The sequence below is a fragment of the Suncus etruscus genome, chromosome 9 (genome assembly GCF_024139225.1).
Source record: "Suncus etruscus isolate mSunEtr1 chromosome 9, mSunEtr1.pri.cur, whole genome shotgun sequence".
Lineage (NCBI taxonomy): Eukaryota > Metazoa > Chordata > Mammalia > Eulipotyphla > Soricidae > Suncus > Suncus etruscus.
Window position 1 is genome coordinate 103379224 of NC_064856.1, and position 19472 is coordinate 103398695.

The window sequence follows — 19472 nt, forward strand, 5'->3', positions numbered from 1 at the left end:
TGAACTCACAAAACTTGCAAATCACTATACTCTTGATACAGCAGACACATCAATTGGGATAAACTTTTTAATAGCTAGATCCCTGTTGCCAAAATTTCTGACCTGTATTTTTATCAGTCACATTTTCTTCACAAACCCTCCTCAGATACAGTGAATATCACCAAATACTTAATAAAAAAATACCTGATTATATTTAAGTTGTTTGTTCTCTAGTTTGCAAAAAAATTTAATGTAAAGTTTAGGGAAATTTTGATCTAGATAACATACTATATTTTTAGCATGATTATTTATATTACTGGAATATATGAGTGTTAAATTTTAGTGTAGATAATTGAGAGATTTTGATTTTTTATACCACATTGACATTATACTGGTGCTTTTAGGTTGTAATGAAAGATGGGTTTTATTTTGAAAACAGTTTACTAAATGGCACTCATTTTGCAAAAAATATCTGACTAGTTATATTGGAAGCTTTCTAGATATAAACAAAGACTCAAAATTCTACAACTAATTTCTAGTATTATAATGATGCAAGATACTTAGTCTTATGTCCACAAAATACAGATTAACCATTTATTAATATATTCTGCACATTGATTTAGATAAACAATGGGTAGAGATGTTTGTCATTACGTAGTAAAATGTCTCCTTTAGGTTCATAGGTACTATGATCATCTCCATCATATGTGATGGTGGCAGGATACAAAAAAGTAGCCTCATGATCTTACAGTCCATCAGAATGGGACATAATTAATAATACAAGACAAATATAAATATAATAATGTGTAAATACTATTCTTAAATTAAGCTTAAGAAATTGCATGTAGGAACTAATATTATTAAGAACTCCTGGTCCTACATATTTGCTCTGCCTTAGTTTTATTAAAATAAAATAAATAATTGCTCAAATTTTATAACATTAGTCTCCCTTTCTTTAGGTTATTTAAATTTGTTTAAATATTTTAAGTCAAATTTGTACAATAATTTTAACTTGTATATTTTATGTACACAATTATTGCACCTCACTACCAATTAAATGCCTAAGACCCTTCACCCTCTGCCTTCCCTTTTCTTCTTCTAGTTCCTTTATTCATTTCTCAGCTCCTTGTCTTGTCGGTATTTTCATTTCTGTAATCCAGGGCCAAGAGTCTGTATGCATTTAATACTACCTATTCTTAAAGAAGTTTTAGATATATTGTCTTTTTGTGTTTATTTGGGTTTGGTTTCTGGGACATACCTGAACATATTCAGGCTTACTCCTGACTCTGCTCAGGGATCACTCCAGTGGAGTGTGGAGGACTACATAGGATGCAGGAGATAAAACTCAGGGTCAGTTGTGTGCAAGACAAGCTCCTTACCCTTTGTACTATCTCTTCTGACCCTTTTCTTGGCTTTAAAATGTTTTCATGGTAACAGACCTATTTACACATAAATGAAGAGTCTAACAATACAAATGTACTCGCAAAATGTATTATTCTGCTGCTATTTTTACTTCTTGAGATTTATTCCATATAGAGATATTTGCGTTTGTGTAAAACATGACTTAAAATTAGCAATTTTAGGGGTCGGAGAGATAGCATGGAGATAGGGCGTTTGCCATGCACGCAGAAGGACAGTGGTTTGAATCCCGGCATCCCATATGGTCCCCCGTGCCTGCCAGGAACGATTTCTGAGCATAGAGCCAGGAGAAACCCCTGAACACTGCCAGGTGTAACCCCCCCCCCAAAAAAATTGTTGGTTTGTTTGTTTGGTTGAGGGTACAGGGTCACAACCAAAGGTGTTCAGGGATTATCCCAAGGATCACTCCTGAAGGTCTCTGAAGACAAAATGGAGTGTCTGGGATTAAATTCAGGTTGGCATTGTGCAAGGTAAGCACCCTCCTGGATGTACCAACAATCTAGCTCGATTTTAAAATAATTTTCAAATGGGTTGTCGCCCCAAAGCAAAATTTTTTCAAATGTATTATTATTTATTTGGCAAACTGTAGTCTTGTATTGGATTTCCAGAGGTCAATTTCTGTAAAATATCATTTTAAATTTTACTGCCTTAAAGTTGTTGCTCTAATTGCTCTCTCCAGAGACCATAAATGTGATTTTGTTCTATTAAGTTACCTTTTACAATTACATATGTGCTCGTACAATATTTATTTCTGCCTGATATTATCCGACATAATGTCTTCTAGATCTGTCCTAATTGTTTCAAAAGCAAAGATTTACAGCACTGTTATTCTATTATAATGTTCTATTACACATATGGATATGTGCCCACAGATAGATTTGTATGTTAATATATCTACAAGCATTATCTATATTTATTATTAATTTGTCAAGTGGACACAGATTAAATAATATTATGGCTATTGGCAATAACACTATATTAGCATATAGGTACAGACATCTTTTTTGAACTGTGAATTCTTTTTATTTAGACATATATCTAGAATCAATCAATCATATGACAATTCTGGTTAAGTTTTAGAGGAACCTTCATTCACATTTCTATATATAGTACTGTACCAATTTATACTCCATTTTGTATAAGAGTTTCTTTTTCTTCCATCTCCTTAACAAAATCTTTCTTCATTTTTTTATGTTGTTAACAATTCCAAACAATATGATTTGATACCTGATTATGGCTCTAATTTCATTTCTGAGGAAATATGTGATATTCAACACACCTTATGTGTTCATAGGTAATTTGTAACTTTTCTTTGGAAAATATATATTTGGGACTGACAAGTGTGCTATGTATATTAAAGGAATATTATTCAGAAAAAAAAATCACTCAATTTGCTGTGACATGATTACAACCCTATAATATCAGCTTCAGCTAAGTAACACAGAAGAAAAAGGATAGATATCTAATTGGCTCTCTATGATATAGGATTTTAAGTTTCCTAGTGAGGGCCCTGATGAATCAACAATGGGGAATTGGTTGGCAAAACAGTTTGCTGAGGCTTGCAGGAAGTGTAGACTCTGGTGGTATGTGTGGTGTTCCAATGATGTGTGTATAAAACCAGCATTAGGAGCCTAAGCAATAGCACATAGGTAGGGTGTTTGCTTACACTTGGCCAACCCTGATTTGATCCTCGACATCCCATATGGTCCCCCAACCCTGTCAAAAGTAATTTCTGAGCACAGTCAGGAATAATGCTTGAGCACCATTGAATGTGGCCAAAAAAAAAAAAAAACAGAAAAAGCATTAACAATGGTGCAAATCACAACATTTAAATAAATTTATCATATATATATATATACAAATGCTATGCAAAAATTTTATTTCTGTAATTGACTTTTTAGCACTTAAGGTGCATAATATTCTTATATAATTCAAATATTGTCTCATATCATTTATGTGGTTTGGAAATATTTCTTTCATCCTGTTTCCTTTTCATGATATATCATTTATTTGCAATGCAAAGCTTTTAATCATAAAATAATGATATATTTTTCATTTTTCACTTTTTTGTATGTTGTAAAAAGTTATTACCCTTTCTTGTGCATATGTTTTTCCTATTTTTAGGAGTTTTATAGTTACAACGAGTTACATTTAAGGCTAATTCATTTTAAATACAAGATCACATTTATATATTATATAAAATCCTAATCTGGTTTAGGTATTTTTGTACAATGAAAAAATTTTTATGTTTTCATTTTAATTTTCCAGTGCCATTTGTTGAAGAGATAGTATTTTCTTCATAGAGTATTTTAGAATGTCTCTCAAATATTAGTTGCTAACATATGCAAGATCTTAATTTTTTGAGTTTTGACTTTGCTCCATGTGAGCAATAATTGGCACAAATTGTTTTATTTATTTGTATAGTTTTGTAATAAGCTTGAAATCAGAAAGTGGAATTAATCTAGCTTTGTTCTTTCTCTAAATCTATTTATTCAAGGTCTTTTGTAGATACACAAAAATTTTAGAATCACTTCTTCTATGTTTTAAGAAAAATATTATCATACTCCTGATAGGATTGCACTAAATCTAATGAGTGCTTTAAATAATATGAACATTTTAATTGAATTTTTTAATATTGAAAATATCTTGGATTATATGGGCTATTCAGTCCAGGAATCCAACCTCTCTCTCTTTGTTTTGCCTGAGTTTCTCAGTTTATCTAGTCAATGACTTTGAATATTATTCAGAAGTCTTTCACCTCTTTGTTTAAATCTATTTGTAAATATGTGCTTGTGCTTAATATTAATCAAATGGGGTTGCTATTTTTATATGTATTCATATCACTGTATTTAAATAAGTATATAAATAAGTATATATAGATTTTGTATACAACTACTTACTATATATATATAACTACTTATATATTATGTCGAAATACATTCCCTTTAGACCAAATTTATGAGGATTTCATGAATGGGTACTGAATATTGTCAAATGCTTTTGTCATTAAGAAAATATTATGATTTTTATAATTATCTACCAATGTGATGTATCCATTTATGATGATGTTTGTATTTTGAGTACTACTTGCATCCTGAAGAGAACCCTACTTAATATTAGCATAGGACGCATTTATTGTGATGGCCAATTCAGTTTGCAAGCATTTTGTTGAGAATTTTTACTTCTATATTGGTTTTAGTGTTGGGGGGGCGGTTATCTGGCTGTTATGGTGGCCTTGAGTTTTAATGAGCTTCTTTCTCTTCAGGTTTTGGAGGTTGTTGAAAAAGACTAATAGTTATTCTATTATATAATATAATATATAATATATATATATATAACATATATATAATATAATATATAATAGTTAAATGTTTTGTGGAATTTATTGAAAAGTCATCTGTTTTCATTTTGTTGTTGTTGAGGCTTCAGTCCAGTATCCTTACTTGTTATTGGTTTTTTTCAGATCTTTTTTGTTTACGGGCAACCTGCAATGCTCAGGGATTACTCCTGGCTCTGTGCCCAGGGATCTTTCCTGTTGGTGCTAGACTAACATATGGGATGCTGGATATCAAACCAGGTCAGCCACATGCAAGGCAAATGCCCTATCTGTGATGCTATCTCTCTGGCCCCCTTTTCAGTTCTTTTATTCCTTTCCTATTGTAGGTTCTTTATTAATAGAAATTTAGTTTTATCTTTTAGATTGTCAAAATAATTGAAAGTGAGCATAGGCCAGGAAAAGCTCTCCTGATCTGACACTCTACCACAGCTATACCATAGATATGATAATGTCTGCCTATCACCCCAATGTGGTTTTTCTTTGTTTCTCTGTGCTCCAGATTTATCCCCATGTTCTTTGATTTTCACAGTGATGTTTTGGTTTATACATAACTCTAATGTGTTCTCCTAAGTGATCTATGATGTTGTGTTGATATTATCACCGCAGAGCTAAAACAGTTATGAACCCTTAGTCACAGTACTATGTTGTTTCTTAAGAGGGAAAATATTCCAAAGTTGAGACAATAACTGCAATAAGAGTACATTTATTAGTATTCTTTGGAGAAATTAATGTAACATAGTCTCCAAAATAATTATTATTCTATTAGAGCATATATATGTGTTCCAAGAAAATACTATCAAGAATATAAGTTATAATTTTTCATACAACTTAAAATGACATTTAAATATACAATAGGTAAAGAAAGAAATTTTAGGGGCTAGAGCATTAGTACAGCACACTGCGCTCTTGTCTTGCACACAGCAGACCTGAGTTTGATACCTGGTATCACGGATAGTACCCCAATTCCTACTAAGAATTATTTCTGAGCTCAGAGCTGAGAATGCTCTAAGAAAAATAATTAATTAAACTTAGCAATGAAAATAATAGATACATAAAGTAACACTCATGATCAAGTCATCCCAGACTTGTATGATTGGTTTGGCATTCAAGTTAATGTAATTCATTTAATCAATTAATGTAACTCATTCCATCCTTTCTGATAAGTGGTAAAATTTTATTGTCATTTCAAAAAAAAAGAGAATATGCTCTGAGCACCACCGTGCAGGTACACATACACACACATACGCACACCAACAAAATTAAAAAACAGGGGGCCAGAGAGGTGGCGCTAGAGTAAGGCGCCTGCCTTGCAAGCACTAGCCTAGGACGGATCGCGGTTCAATCCCCCGGCATCCCATATGATCCCCCCAAGCCAAGGACGATTTCTGAGCTCATAGCCAGAGGCAAACTCTGAGAGTCAAACTGGTGTGACCCCCCCCAAATAAATAAATAAATAAATATTAAAAAACAATAAAAAAAACTCAAAATATGTTTAGATTACCAATGGGAGTGGAGAGATATTAAGGTATTTCAAAATTATTCTTGAGTAAAGTCAATTTGCTATTCTCAAAGGGCAGTTATATATTAAAATATCATCACGAAATTTTATTTTAATTGGGTGAGGGTTGAGTGCACCTAGCTATTCTCAAGGTTTAGTCTTGCTCTGCTTCAGATATTACTCCTGGCAGTGCTCAAAGAACACTTTGAGGGGCCGGAGAGATCGTGCAGCTATAGGATATTTGCCTTGCACTCAGCAAACCCAGGACGGACCTCGGTTCGATCTCCAGCTTCCCATATAGTCCCCCCCAAGCCAGGAGCGATTTCTGAGCGCATAGCCAGGAGTAACCGAGTGTGTCCCAAAAACAAAAACAAAAACAAAAAAGAACACTTTGAGGTTCTAGGGATCAAGAAGGGTTGACTGCATGCAAGGCAAGTTCTCTGTATGTGTGTGTGTGGGGAGGGGGGTGTTTTGGGTCACACCCGGCAGCGCTCAGGGGTTCCTCCTGGCTCTATGCTCAGAAATCACCCCTGGCAGACACGGGGGACCATACGGGATGCTGGGATTCGAACCACCGTCCTTCTGCATGAAAGGCAATCGCCCTACCTCCATGCTATCTCTCCAGCCCCTCAAGGCAAGTTCTTAAATCGCTGTGTGTTTCTCCAATGCAGAGCAATTTTGTTTTAATCAGTGCTCTCTAACTTATTTATACAATATTAATTGTTGGTTTTATTCACTTTATATTAAATTCGTATATAAAAATTATTTATGGTTGAGTTTTAATTTTAGACATACAATGTTTCAGCACTAATCTTATCACCTGTGTTAATTTTCCTCCAACAATATCCCTAGGTTCCCTCAACAACCCCTATGCACGCACGCACACACTCACACACACACACACACACACACACACACACACAACTAGTAATCTTGACATGCAATTTTTTTAAGTCTGTTATTAAAGTTTGGGTCTTATGATTGCAGTGTTGTTAACTCTATGGTTTGAATATTTATTCCTATTATTTCTTAATACCACCAATGTACCTAAACTGCCTTGATCCCTGCTCCCCATTGCTTCTCATTTGTCTCTTACCCGCCCCATCCTCCACTATTACATCTCTTCTTCTACCAATACTTTGGACCAAGGGTGACCTAGGCATCCTCCTCTAAATCATTGCATTCCCTTATGCAGTTATTCTAACTTCCACATATAAGTGAAATCATCCTGTGTTTTTCATTCTTCTTCTGGCTTACTTCATTTAACATATCTTCAGTTCCAGCCATGTTGCAACAAATCACGTGATTTCATAATTTCTTACAAATATGTAGTATTCCATTATGCATGTACAACACATTATTCAGCATCCACAGGGTTTATGTCCATAAGGGACATAAGTGCTGGCTAATCCCTGACCTCTGGGGGTGGCATATTATAGCCCAAGACATAATGACAAGTTCCCAGGTTTTCAGGAATGTGATTTTATGGGATTTCAAGACAGGGAAGGGGGGTTGTTGTTGTTTTAAGCTGTGTAATAAATTAATTAATATTGTGAATTTTGTAGCTTTAGGAAATAATTGTGAACCAAGCATTACTTTTTGACAATTTGAGATGAAAAGCTGGGATACCTTCCAAGATCAATGAAGCATTTTTCTTTAACAAGTATTAATGAGGTAGAGAAGATCAAAAAGAAACATTGTAATGCTATTGTTCTTCTTGGGTAAATAAAGTATTCTCTTATTTTTTTCATAAATTTAGGAGCAACAAGACAATGGTAAAGGGAAGAAATGTTACAGAAATCACCCAGTTCATCCTCTTGGGCTTTTCAGATTTGCCTAGAATCTTAATGGTGCTCTTCATTGTGTTCCTGTTAATGTACATTACCACTCTGACCTGGAACCTGAGCCTTATTATATTAATAAGGATGGACTCCCACCTCCACACACCCATGTACTTCTTCCTCAGCAACCTGTCCTTCATAGATATCTGCTATGTGACCACTACAGTCCCCAAGATGCTCTCAGGATTCTTCCAGGAGCAGTCAACTGTCACTGTCATGGGTTGTACTGTACAATACTTTGTTTTTTCATTGATGGGCCTGAGTGAGTCTTGTGTCATGACAGCCATGGCTTATGATCGCTATGCTGCCATTTGTAATCCACTCCTCTATCCGTCAATCATGTCGCCCGCCTTTTGTGTTCAAATGGTGTTGGGATCCTATATGGCTGCACTCTCGGGTTCTATAGCCCAATTATGTGCCATTCTTCGACTCTACTTCTGTGGGCCTAATATCATCAATCACTACTTCTGTGACTTGCCCCAACTGATAAATTTATCCTGTAATGACACTTTCCTTTCACGACTCATATTGGCTATAGTCACCATGATCTTTGGAGTAACCAATGCCGTGCTTATCATGATATCCTATGTCTATATTGTCCTCTCCATCTTAAAGATCACTTCAGCTAAAGGCAGAGTCAAGGCTTTCAACACATGTGCTTCTCACCTGACAGCTGTCTCCTTCTTTTATGTCTCAGGCATAGTTGTTTATTTGAGTTCTGGCACTGGAAGCTCTTCAACTGTTGACAGATTTGGATCAGTGTTCTATAATGTGTTGATCCCCATGTTGAACCCTTTAATTTACAGTCTGAGGAACAGAGAAATTAAAGATGCCTTGAAGAAACTTCTGAAGAAGAGAGGGTATTTCTGAGGTCACAAATTCTTTCTTTAACAATTCCTTAGCCCACAACTCTGTTTATACAAATGACCACAACATTGATAACAAGGATAAAGAAAGCACTATTTAACATATTATATGCCAAAATGGACCAATATCTGAAACAATGCTGCACAAACATGGTATCTCTCATCCTATGAATTTTTTATCTTATTTTTTTTAATTTTACTTATTCATTTGGGTTTTTGTGCCACACCCTGGTGATGATCAGGGGTTAGTCCTAGCTATGAACTCAGAAATTGCTCCTGGCTTAGGGAATCATATGGGACCCTGGTGGATCAAACCATTGTCAGTCCTAGGTCAGCCACATGTAAAGCAAACACCCCACAGATGTGCCACCACTCTAGCTCCAGAATTCTTTAAATTAAAACTGCATGATAAATAGCCTTCTGACATATTAATGTCTAAGTAGCCTTCGTAAAACATTTAAGTTTAACTCATTTAAGAAATGAGTTACTTCTTTATGTGTTAGTGAATTAGCCTGTTCAGCACCAGATTTCTATAAACATACTGGACAGAGATCTCCAGAATAAAGACTTGTCTCTAAAATTCACAAATACAGTAAACTCATAGTTGTGCCCCATGTATACTACATCTCTTTATTCTTCCTTCCTTTATTTTTTCTCTCTTTCTTTATTTTTTCCTTCTTTTCTTTATTCTTCCTTTATTTCATTTTTTTATGCCCTGCAATGTAAAGAGCCTACTCTTGACTCTGCACTTAGGGATCACTCCTAGTGGGTTAAAGGAACCATATGTGGTGTCTGGATAGAACCTGTGGAGACCACATGTGAGGAAATGCATTAGCTTCTAAGCTTTTGTTCTTACCCATGTACTATGTTTCTTACTAGAGTAAGAATAAACTATTAGAAGGAAATATTTTAAATATAAAAATACTATATAGTTGATTTAATTTCTCCTGGGAAAACATCTCGGATACATAATCTTTGTCTAATGCTTCATGTTTTTGGTTACATTCTAGTAACCACCAGTTGGAGATGGAGGTAGCAAATTAAATAATAGACACTTGGGGTCCCATAAGTGTGTTTTTTTACTTAAATGTGATGATTGAATTCCTTGTATTTAATGTCTTGTGATAATTTCTCATAAAATTTATATTTAAACTCCATGTAAAAGACATTTTCTGATAACATGGATTCAAACTCCATTGAACAGGAACATGCCTTTGGTGTAGTGAGTACAATCACACTATTAAATAGTTTCTGATATTTCAAATATTGTTGTTATGACAGCGTTTGCCAAGATCAAACGTGTCCCCCTTTATGGAGCCTAGAATCACTGCTTTAGAGGAATATGAATAAAGGATGTATAATAAACCCATCAAAGGTAATATCTTTGAGGTATTGTTTCTTCAAAATATATACAAATGTGTGAGAATTCACTCTGGACCAGGATTAGTTTTTAAAATGAGGTAATATGACATTGTGTGATACACTCTCAGTAGCAGTATTGTAAATCAGTGTTTAAAAGAGAAAGAAAGACATCAAAATGTATAGTGTTACAGAAATGGGACTTTATTGCTGGAAAGTGGATATTAGTGAAGATATTAGTGCTGAAATATTAGTATGCCTGGAATTCAACCACAAATAACTTTGTGATTTTGTGATTCATGATGATTTAATTTTTTATTTATTTTATCATTTAAGAAAAAATTTGGGTTTTGGGTCACACCTGGTGGCACTCAGGAACTACTCCTGGCTCTGCACTCAGATATCACTCCTGGTAGGTTCTGAGAATCATCTGGGTGCTGGGTCAGCAGAAGCCCTACCCACTGTGCTATCATTTTTTAGTTAAAAAACAAAAGTAAGCTTAAAATTGATCATACCTGGGGCCGGAGAGATAGCATGGAGGCAAGGCGTTTGCCTTTCATGCAGGAGGTCATCGGTTCGAATCCCGGCACCCCATATGGTCCCCCGTGCCTGCCAGGAGCAATTTCTGAGCCTGGAGCCAGGAATAACCCCTGAGTACTGCCAGGTGTGACCCAAAAACCACAAAAAAAAATTGATCATACCTACATTAAAAAGGTATTAGTCAAAAATTCAGACTCAGCCCTTACAAATTTCCCAGTTTAAGAGAGTGAAAATTTCTCTTATGGGACGAAGCCTCTCTTCATGGTGGATTTCAGATGGAGCTGATTCAATTATTCACATTAAAGTTACCTTTCTAAATGTTCTAGAACAGAAAGATAATAAACTTAACTTCTAAACACTTCTTACAAACCTATGTACTAGATCAATGAACCCTTATTTCTGTAAAACAAACACACTCCCACCAGTTAAAAAAAGAAGTATTTCCAAAACACGATTTTGTTCTATTAAACAAAATGTGAAAGCACCTTAAATTTTAAGGCTTCTAAGAACGATGTTTCTGTTTTAAATCAAAAAATTTTTATCTCCATACCTACTACCAAAATCAGTGACCTTCCAACCATGTGCATATAACATCTTTAAAGAATTGTCACAATTTTTATTTAAACAAACATCTTAATCATAGGGTCCATGAACGCATCTGTATTATTATAAGCAATTCTCAAAAAAAAAAAAAACTCTATTAGATAGTCTATTTTATCTTTGTTTTACAAGTAGAGAAAAGAAAATTCCAAAAAGCTCATCTCAATATTACTTAACATACCTCAAAAGGAATGTGCTTATCAGAAGTCTACCTGATTCATAAATCACCTTATCCTGAACCCAGGAAGATAGACTGGGAAGATCTGGAAAGTATGCTTCTCATGTGGCAACCCCACAGTAAATCTCTTGTATGATGTCATTCCACAATCATCACTATTAACAATACCCAGAGCACTGAATCAAGAGTAGATCCCAATTACTTCTAGGAGTTGATACATGTCCTGCTAAACACACACACATGTCATGATCTCTTTGTTTGGAAACTTCTGGGAATTCTCTGGGTTCCCAGGAAAGTGGGTGCAGGGTTGAGCAAATAACAGAGCCACCCTCAGTTGTGGGGGTGAATCTGAATTGTACTTTTTTGTTGAAGGCTCTAGGGATGTATTTAAACATGGATTTTACATGTGAGAAACCACCTACGTCTGCTTTCATGCAAGGTTAAAAAATTGTACTTTCTTGTTAGCACAAAGCTTATCAGTACATACTCTTTGATCTATAAGTTTTTTTTACAACAGACAATTCACAGACCTTCTGAATGATAGGCTCCAATTAAAAGACAGAGGGGAATTGAGCCAGTGGTTTCTCTGGGCTCAGAAGGGCAAATTTTAACATCTCAAGATTTTTTACTGTCAGACCAGATCTTTGGTGTCAATTTTGATATAAATTAAAAGATTAGCAAGTTTTCCTCTAAAGGGTTCCTTTCGTCTCAGTGAGCAGACTGCTTAAAAATACAGAACAGCCTTTAAAAGACTAACTAAAAGATTACAGAGTTATTTTTATGTTACTCTTGATGCTGATTTTCCCGGGTTCAGTGACATTTAATCAAGGCCATATTTACATGTACTAATTTTGTCATCTGGAGATAAATGTCCAAATACATACATACTTAGCACAGCAACAGGGAGATTCCCATTAGGCAAAATAAATATTTGCAACTATTACTAAGCTTGAGAAATACCACCCTCACTTTTCAAGGAAGCAACCTCTTTTTCTTTTTTTTTAATATTTTATTTTTAATTATGAGAACAAAGATGCAAAGAAAAAGGACAAGGTAAAGTTACAGTGGAAGGACAATCACCCATAACGTAATTCTCAGAAGTCCCCTTAATGATATCTTAACTTTGAAATTTCAGCCAAAGAACATTAAGATAAATAAGACAGAATCCATGTACAATTACTTTGTCCCTTAAGTCCCCAGATTGTAACACATTATAATATTTCTTAACAGCACACAAGGCAATCTAAAGCCATAAAACTTACGTAACTCCTTAAACATTACAGGCATAGTATTTTTTTACATTTCCATGTACATGCATATTAGCTTAAGTTAACCTCAAATTTTAAGTGGGTTCTTTTTAAAGATTAGAGTCAAAGGAGCACAGTAAAAATGGTGTTAGAGTGGCAATTGTTGTTTTCATAGGCCCACCAAAATATGAGGGACATGGAAAGGAATAACCTTGGCCTAAATACAAAGAGACCTGACCCCTGAAGTTTCCTGGCACAAGACCAACTCTAGGCTCCAGGCAAGCTAGATCATCCAATCCAAGACATTGTCTGTAGTGCCAACACACTTTTATTTTTCACACAGTCTCTGTTGTTGGTATCATGTTTCTGTATTAAAGATCCTGAAATCTGCATATCCTACATTGAAGTCAGGATGTGGAGCATCCTCTCGTTTCACCTCACAATCAAAGGGCAATGCAGGGAGCCCTGTCCTGTAAGCAGGTCATTGTTGTTAAGTCTTCTCGGTGTTAAGGGAAGTCTCTTTTGAGCAGATCTATGTCTGAGCAGTGTAGGGTCTTCCGTGGTAGAGGATTGCTTCCAGGTGATGTTATAGGCAAACCTGGATGTTTCGTGGATGGCTTCCCTGGTTCAGGAGTGAATGGAAAATGCCCTTTCTTCTAAGGTCTGTGCCAGGTCATTATGTCAATGTTCAGTGTGTAGGGTCCCTTTGCACTACAAGATTTGTGTGTTCCAATCTCTATTAGATAGGATCTTATTTGTATGTATAGTATTTTCCCATTTTAATGTGCCTATGCTAAAAAGGAGCAATGCATCCAAAAACTACAGAGGCAGGGCTGGGCTCAGAACACTCCACATGCCAGAACTTCTGGGTGTCTTCAACTGGTATGTTGGGGGCTCTGGGCAGGACAGCTAGCCATAGGCCCCCTGGGCTGACCACTTAGTCCAGGGGACCGAGATCCTCCCATACCAGGCGGGTCTTCAGGGCCATGCCTGGTTAATCGGGCCCTGGGGGGAAGGGGGTGAGAAATTCCTCCCTATGCATCCAAAAACTACAGAGGCAGGGCTGGGCTCAGAACACTCCACATGCCAGAACTTCTGGGTATCTTCGACTGGTATGTTGGGGGCTCTGGGCAGGACAGCTAGCAACCTCTTTTTCAGGTCTTTCCTCAGCCATCTGCTCTGGTAGAGCCCAGTGGGCCTTCTGATTTTAACTTTTTTTAAACTCTGGCAGTAATACACACACACACACACACACACACACACACACACACACACACACACACACCCTACCAAAAATACACTAAATTGAGCCATATTTTCTCTCTGGTCCCTGGCTTTCTCTTCTGATTCTGGAAAGACTATATTACTTACTATGAAAGTACAAGGTAACTGGGCACAAGCTAGTTTATAGTCTTACTAACAAGATTAGGATTAATATGAGGAACTCTCAGGAACTCTGCAAAAGTGAGATGATTCTCACTTGATTCAAACTTGGAGAAATCAGTGATGAAAGATGAACAGAAAACACTTAAAAAGTGAAGAAGCAAATTTCAAGAGCGTTTCTCTGCTAGTTCCAAGAAGAATGTTGAGATATGTGAGGTCTTGAATGAAGAATTGAATCAATTCATTCTCATGAATGAATGAATGGCCAAGAAGGGACACTGATGTGAATTAGCTCTTTTACATTAAAAAGAAAAATTCAAAGTCAATTATGACATGGTGGGGCCAGAGAGACAAGATGATCTAATAACATGTGACTGCAGTGTAAACAATTCTATTTCAAAGCCCCATCACCTCTTATGCTTCAACAAGTACCTCCAGGAATAACTCCCAAGCACGGAGTCAGATACAGCTCCTGAGCAAAGCTAGGTATGACCATAAGCTATACACACACACATATATACACACACACACACACACAAATGAGAAACTGTTCATTCCCTTCGAAAACAGTGAAATTACTGATTTTTATCATTTACATGATGTATATAAGTTATAAAGAATTTTATACTATGGTGCAAACATTCATACATATATACATTTACATGGATATAAAAGGCATACACCTAATGTTAAGATCTGCTTAACATGAAATAAAATGTCATATTTTTCAGTTTTAAGGTTTTATTTACATTGATCACAAAATGCAAATGATTTTTAATATTTGATATTACATGTTCATTCATCAAAACACTTTAATTCTCACTTCTTTTATCTTTTTTTTTATTTAAACACCTTGATTACATACATGATTGTGTTTGGGTTTCAGTCATAAAAGGAACACCACCCATCACCAGTGCAACATTCCCATCACCCAAGTCCCAAATCTCCCTCCTCCCCACCCAACCCCCGCCTGTACCCTAAACAGGCTCTACATTTCCCTCATACATTCTCAATATTAGGACAGTTCAAAATGTAGTTATTTCTCTAACTAAACTCATCACTCTTTGTGGTGAGCTTCCTGAGGTGAGCTGGAACTTCCAGCTCTTTTCTCTTTTGTGTCTGAAATTTATTATTGCAAGAATGTCTTTCATTTTTCTTAAAACCCATAGATGAGTGAGACCATTCTGCGTTTTTCTCTCTCTCTCTGACTTATTTCACTCAGCATAATAGATTCTGTGTACATCCATGTATAGGAAAATTTCATGACTTCATCCCTCCTGACAGCTGCATAATATTCCATTGTGTATATGTACCACAGTTTCTTTAGCCATTCGTCTGTTGAAGGGCATCTTGGTTGTTTCCAGAGTCTTGCTATGGTAAATAGTGCTGCAATGAATATAGGTGTAAGGAAGGGATTTTTGTATTGTATTTTTGTGTTCTTAGGGTATATTCCTAGGAGTGGTATAGCTGGATCGTATGGGAGCTCGATTTCCAGTTTTTGGAGGAATCTCCATATTGCTTTCCATAAAGGTTGAACTAGACGGCATTCCCACCAGCAGTGGATAAGGGTTCCTTTCTCTCCACATCCCCGCCAGCACTGTTTGTTCTCATTCTTTGTGATGTGTGCCATTCTCTGTGGTGTGAGGTGGTATCTCATTGTTGTTTTGATTTGCATCTCTCTGATGATTAGTGATGTGGAGCATTTCTTCATGTGTCTTTTGGCCATTTGTATTTCTTCTTTGTCAAAGTGTCTGTTCATTTCTTCTCCCCATTTTTTGATGGGATTAGATGTTTTTTTCTTGTAAATTTCTGTCAGTGCCTTGTATATTTTGGAGATTAGCCCTTTGTCTGATGGGTATTGGGTGAATAGATTCTCCCACTCAGTGGGTGGCTCTTGAATCGTGGGCACTATTTCCTTTGAGGTGCAGAAGCTTCTCAACTTAATATATTCCCATCTGTTAATCTCTGTTTTCACTTGCTTGGAGAGTGCAGTTTCCTCCTTGAAGATGCCTGAAGTTTCAATGTCCTGGAGAGTTTTGCCTATGTGTTGTTCTATATATCTTATGGTTTGGGGTCGGATATCGAGGTCTTTAATCCATTTGGATTTTACCTTCGTACATGATGTTAGGTGGGGGTCTAAGTTCAATTTTTTGCAAGTGGCTAGCCAGTTGTGCCAACACCACTTGTTGAAGAGGCTTTCCTTGCTCCATTTAGGATTTCCTGCTCCTTTATCAAAAATTAGGTGATTGTATGTCTGGGGAACATTTTCTGAGTATTCAAGCCTATTCCACTGATCTGAGGGTCTGTCCTTATTCCAATACCATGCTGTTTTGATAACTATTGCTTTGTAGTAAAGTTTAAAGTTGGGGAAAGTAATTCCTCCCATATTCTTTTTCCCAATGATTGCTTTAGCTATTCTAGGGTGTTTATTGTTCCAAACAAATTTCAAAAGTGCCTGATCTACCTCTTTGAAGAATGTCATAGGTATCTTTAGAGGGATAGCGTTGAATCTGTATAACGCCTTGGGGAGTATTGCCATTTTGATGTTAATCCTGCCAATCCATGAGCAGGGTATGTGTTTCCATTTCCGCGTGTCCTCTCTTATTTCTTGGAGCAGAGTTTTATAGTTTTCTTTGTATAGGTCTTTCACATTTTTAGTCAAGTTGATTCCAAGATATTTGAGTTTGTGTGGCACTATTGTGAATGGGGTTGTTTTCTTAATGTCTATTTCTTCCTTATTACTATTGGTGTATAGAAAGGCCACTGATTTTTGTGTGTTAATTTTGTAGCCTGCCACCTTGCTATATGAGTCTATTGTTTCTAGAAGCTTTTTGGTAGAGTCTTTAGGGTTTTCTAAGTAGAGCATCATGTCATCTGCAAACAGTGAGAGCTTGACTTCTTCCTTTCCTATCTGGATTCCCTTGATATCTTTTTCTTGCCTAATTGTTATAGCAAGTACTTCCAGTGCTATGTTGAATAGGAGTGGTGAGAGAGGACAGCCTTGTCTTGTGCCAGAATTTAGAGGGAAGGCTTTTAGTTTTTCTCCATTGAGGATAATATTTGCCACTGGCTTGTGGTAGATGGCCTTAACTATATTGAGAAAGGTTCCTTCCATTCCCATCTTGCTGAGAGTTTTGATCAAGAATGGGTGTTGGACCTTGTCAAATGCTTTCTCTGCATCTATTGATATAATCATGTGGTTTTTATTTTTCTTGTTGTTGATGTTGTGTATTATGTTGATAGATTTACGGATGTTAAACCATCCTTGCATTCCTGGGATGAAACCTACTTGATCGTAGTGGATGATCTTCTTAATGAGATATTGAATCCTATTTGCCAGGATTTTGTTGAGGATCTTTGCATCTGCATTCATCAGTGATATTGGTCTGTAATTTTCTTTTTTCGTAGCATCTCTGTCTGGTTTAGGTATCAAGGTGATGTTGGCTTCATAAAAGCTATTTGGGAGTGTTTCCACTTGTTCAATTTCATGAAAGAGTCTTGCCAGGATTGGTAGTAGTTCCTCTTGGAAAGTTTGATAGAATTCATTAGTGAATCCATCTGGGCCTGGGCTTTTGTTTTTGGGCAGACTTTTGATTACCATTTTTATTTCATCAATGGTGATGGGGGTGTTTAGATATGCTACATCCTCTTCTTTCAACCGTGGAAGATTATAAGAGTCCAAGAATTTATCCATTTCTTCCAGGTTCTCATTTTTAGTGGCATAGAGTTTTTCAAAGTAGTTTCTGATTACCCTTTGAATCTCTGTCATATCAGTAGTGATCTCTACTTTTTCATTCCTAATACGAGTTATCAAGTTTCTCTCTCTCTCTCTTTCTTTGTTAGGTTTGCCAGTGGTCTATCAATCTTGTTTATTTTTTCGAAGAACCAACTTCTGCTTTCGTTGATATTTCGGATTGTTTTTTGGGTTTCCACTTCGTTGATTTCTGCTCTCAGCTTTGTTATTTCCTTCTGTCTTCCTATTTTTGGGTCCTTTTGTTGAGTACTTTCTAGTTCTATTAGCTGTGTCATTAAGCTACTCAGGTAAGCTCCTTCTTCCTTCCTGATGTGTGCTTGCAAAGCTATAAATTTTCCTCTCAGTACTGCTTTTGCTGTGTCCCATAAGTTCTGATAGTTTGTGTCTTTATTGTCATTTGTTTCCAGGAACCTTTTGATTTCCTTCTTGATTTCATCTCGGACCCACTGGTTATTGAGTATGAGGCTGTTTAACTTCCAGGTGTTAAAGTTTTTCTTCTGAGTCCCTTTGGAATTCACAAATAATTTCAGAGCCTTGTGGTCAGCAAAGGTAGTCTGCAAAATTTCTATCCTCTTGATATTATGGAGGTATGTTTTATGTGCCAGCATGTAGTCTATCCTGGAGAATGTCCCATGTACATTGGAGAAGAATGTGTATCCAGGTTTCTGGGGATGGAGTGTCCTATATATATCCACTAGGCCTCTTTCTTCCATTTCTCTCCTCAGGTCTAGTATATTCTTGTTGGGTTTCAGTCTGGTTGACCTATCCAGTGTTGACAAAGCAGTGTTGAGGTCCCTCACAATTATTGTGTTGTTATTGATATTGTTTTTCAGATTTGTCAACAGCTGTTTTAAATATTTTGCTGGCCCCTTATTTGGTGCATATATGTTTAGGAGAGTTATTTCTTCCTGCTCTACATACCCCTTGATTAATATAAAATATCCATCTTTGTCCCTTACAACCTTCCTGAGTATAAAGTTTGCATTATCTGATATTAGTATGGCCACTCCAGCTTTTTTATGGGTGTTGTTTGCTTGGATAACTTTTCTCCAGCCTTTTATTTTGAGTCTATGTTTGTTCTGACTATTCAGGTGCGTTTCTTGTAGGCAGCAGAAGGTTGGATTGAGTTTTTTGATCCATTTAGCCACTCTGTGTCTCTTAACTGGTGCATTTAGTCCATTGACGTTGAGAGAAAGAATTGTCCTGGGATTTAATGCCATCTTTATATCGAAATTTGGTGTGTCTTTTGGTCAGTCTTGTCTTAGATTAGGTCTTTCAGTTTTTCTCTTAAGACTGGTTTTGAGTCTGTAAAGTTTCTGAGCTGTTTTTTGTCTGTGAAACCATGTATTCTTCCGTCAAACCGGAAAGTGAGTTTTGCTGGGTACAGTATTCTAGGTGAAGCATTCATTTCATTCAGTCTTGTCACAATATCCCACCACTGCTTTCTGGCATTTAGTGTTTCTGGTGACAG

General features: G+C 36.3%; 1 protein-coding gene across 1 annotated transcript; it reads left to right on the forward strand.

Moving 5' to 3' along the window:
* Window positions 1–8005: 8005 nt before the first annotated feature.
* Window positions 8006–8944, forward strand: LOC126018745 (olfactory receptor 5AN1-like). Its single transcript, XM_049780841.1, has one exon. It carries the CDS (start codon window positions 8006–8008, stop codon window positions 8942–8944), a length of 939 nt encoding a protein of 312 aa, XP_049636798.1.
* Window positions 8945–19472: the final 10528 nt, after the last annotated feature.

Bases quoted from the DNA above. Each gene is read 5' to 3' on its own strand.
- LOC126018745 (XM_049780841.1), top strand. From the start codon at position 8,006: ATGGTAAAGGGAAGAAATGTTACAGAAATCACCCAGTTCATCCTCTTG.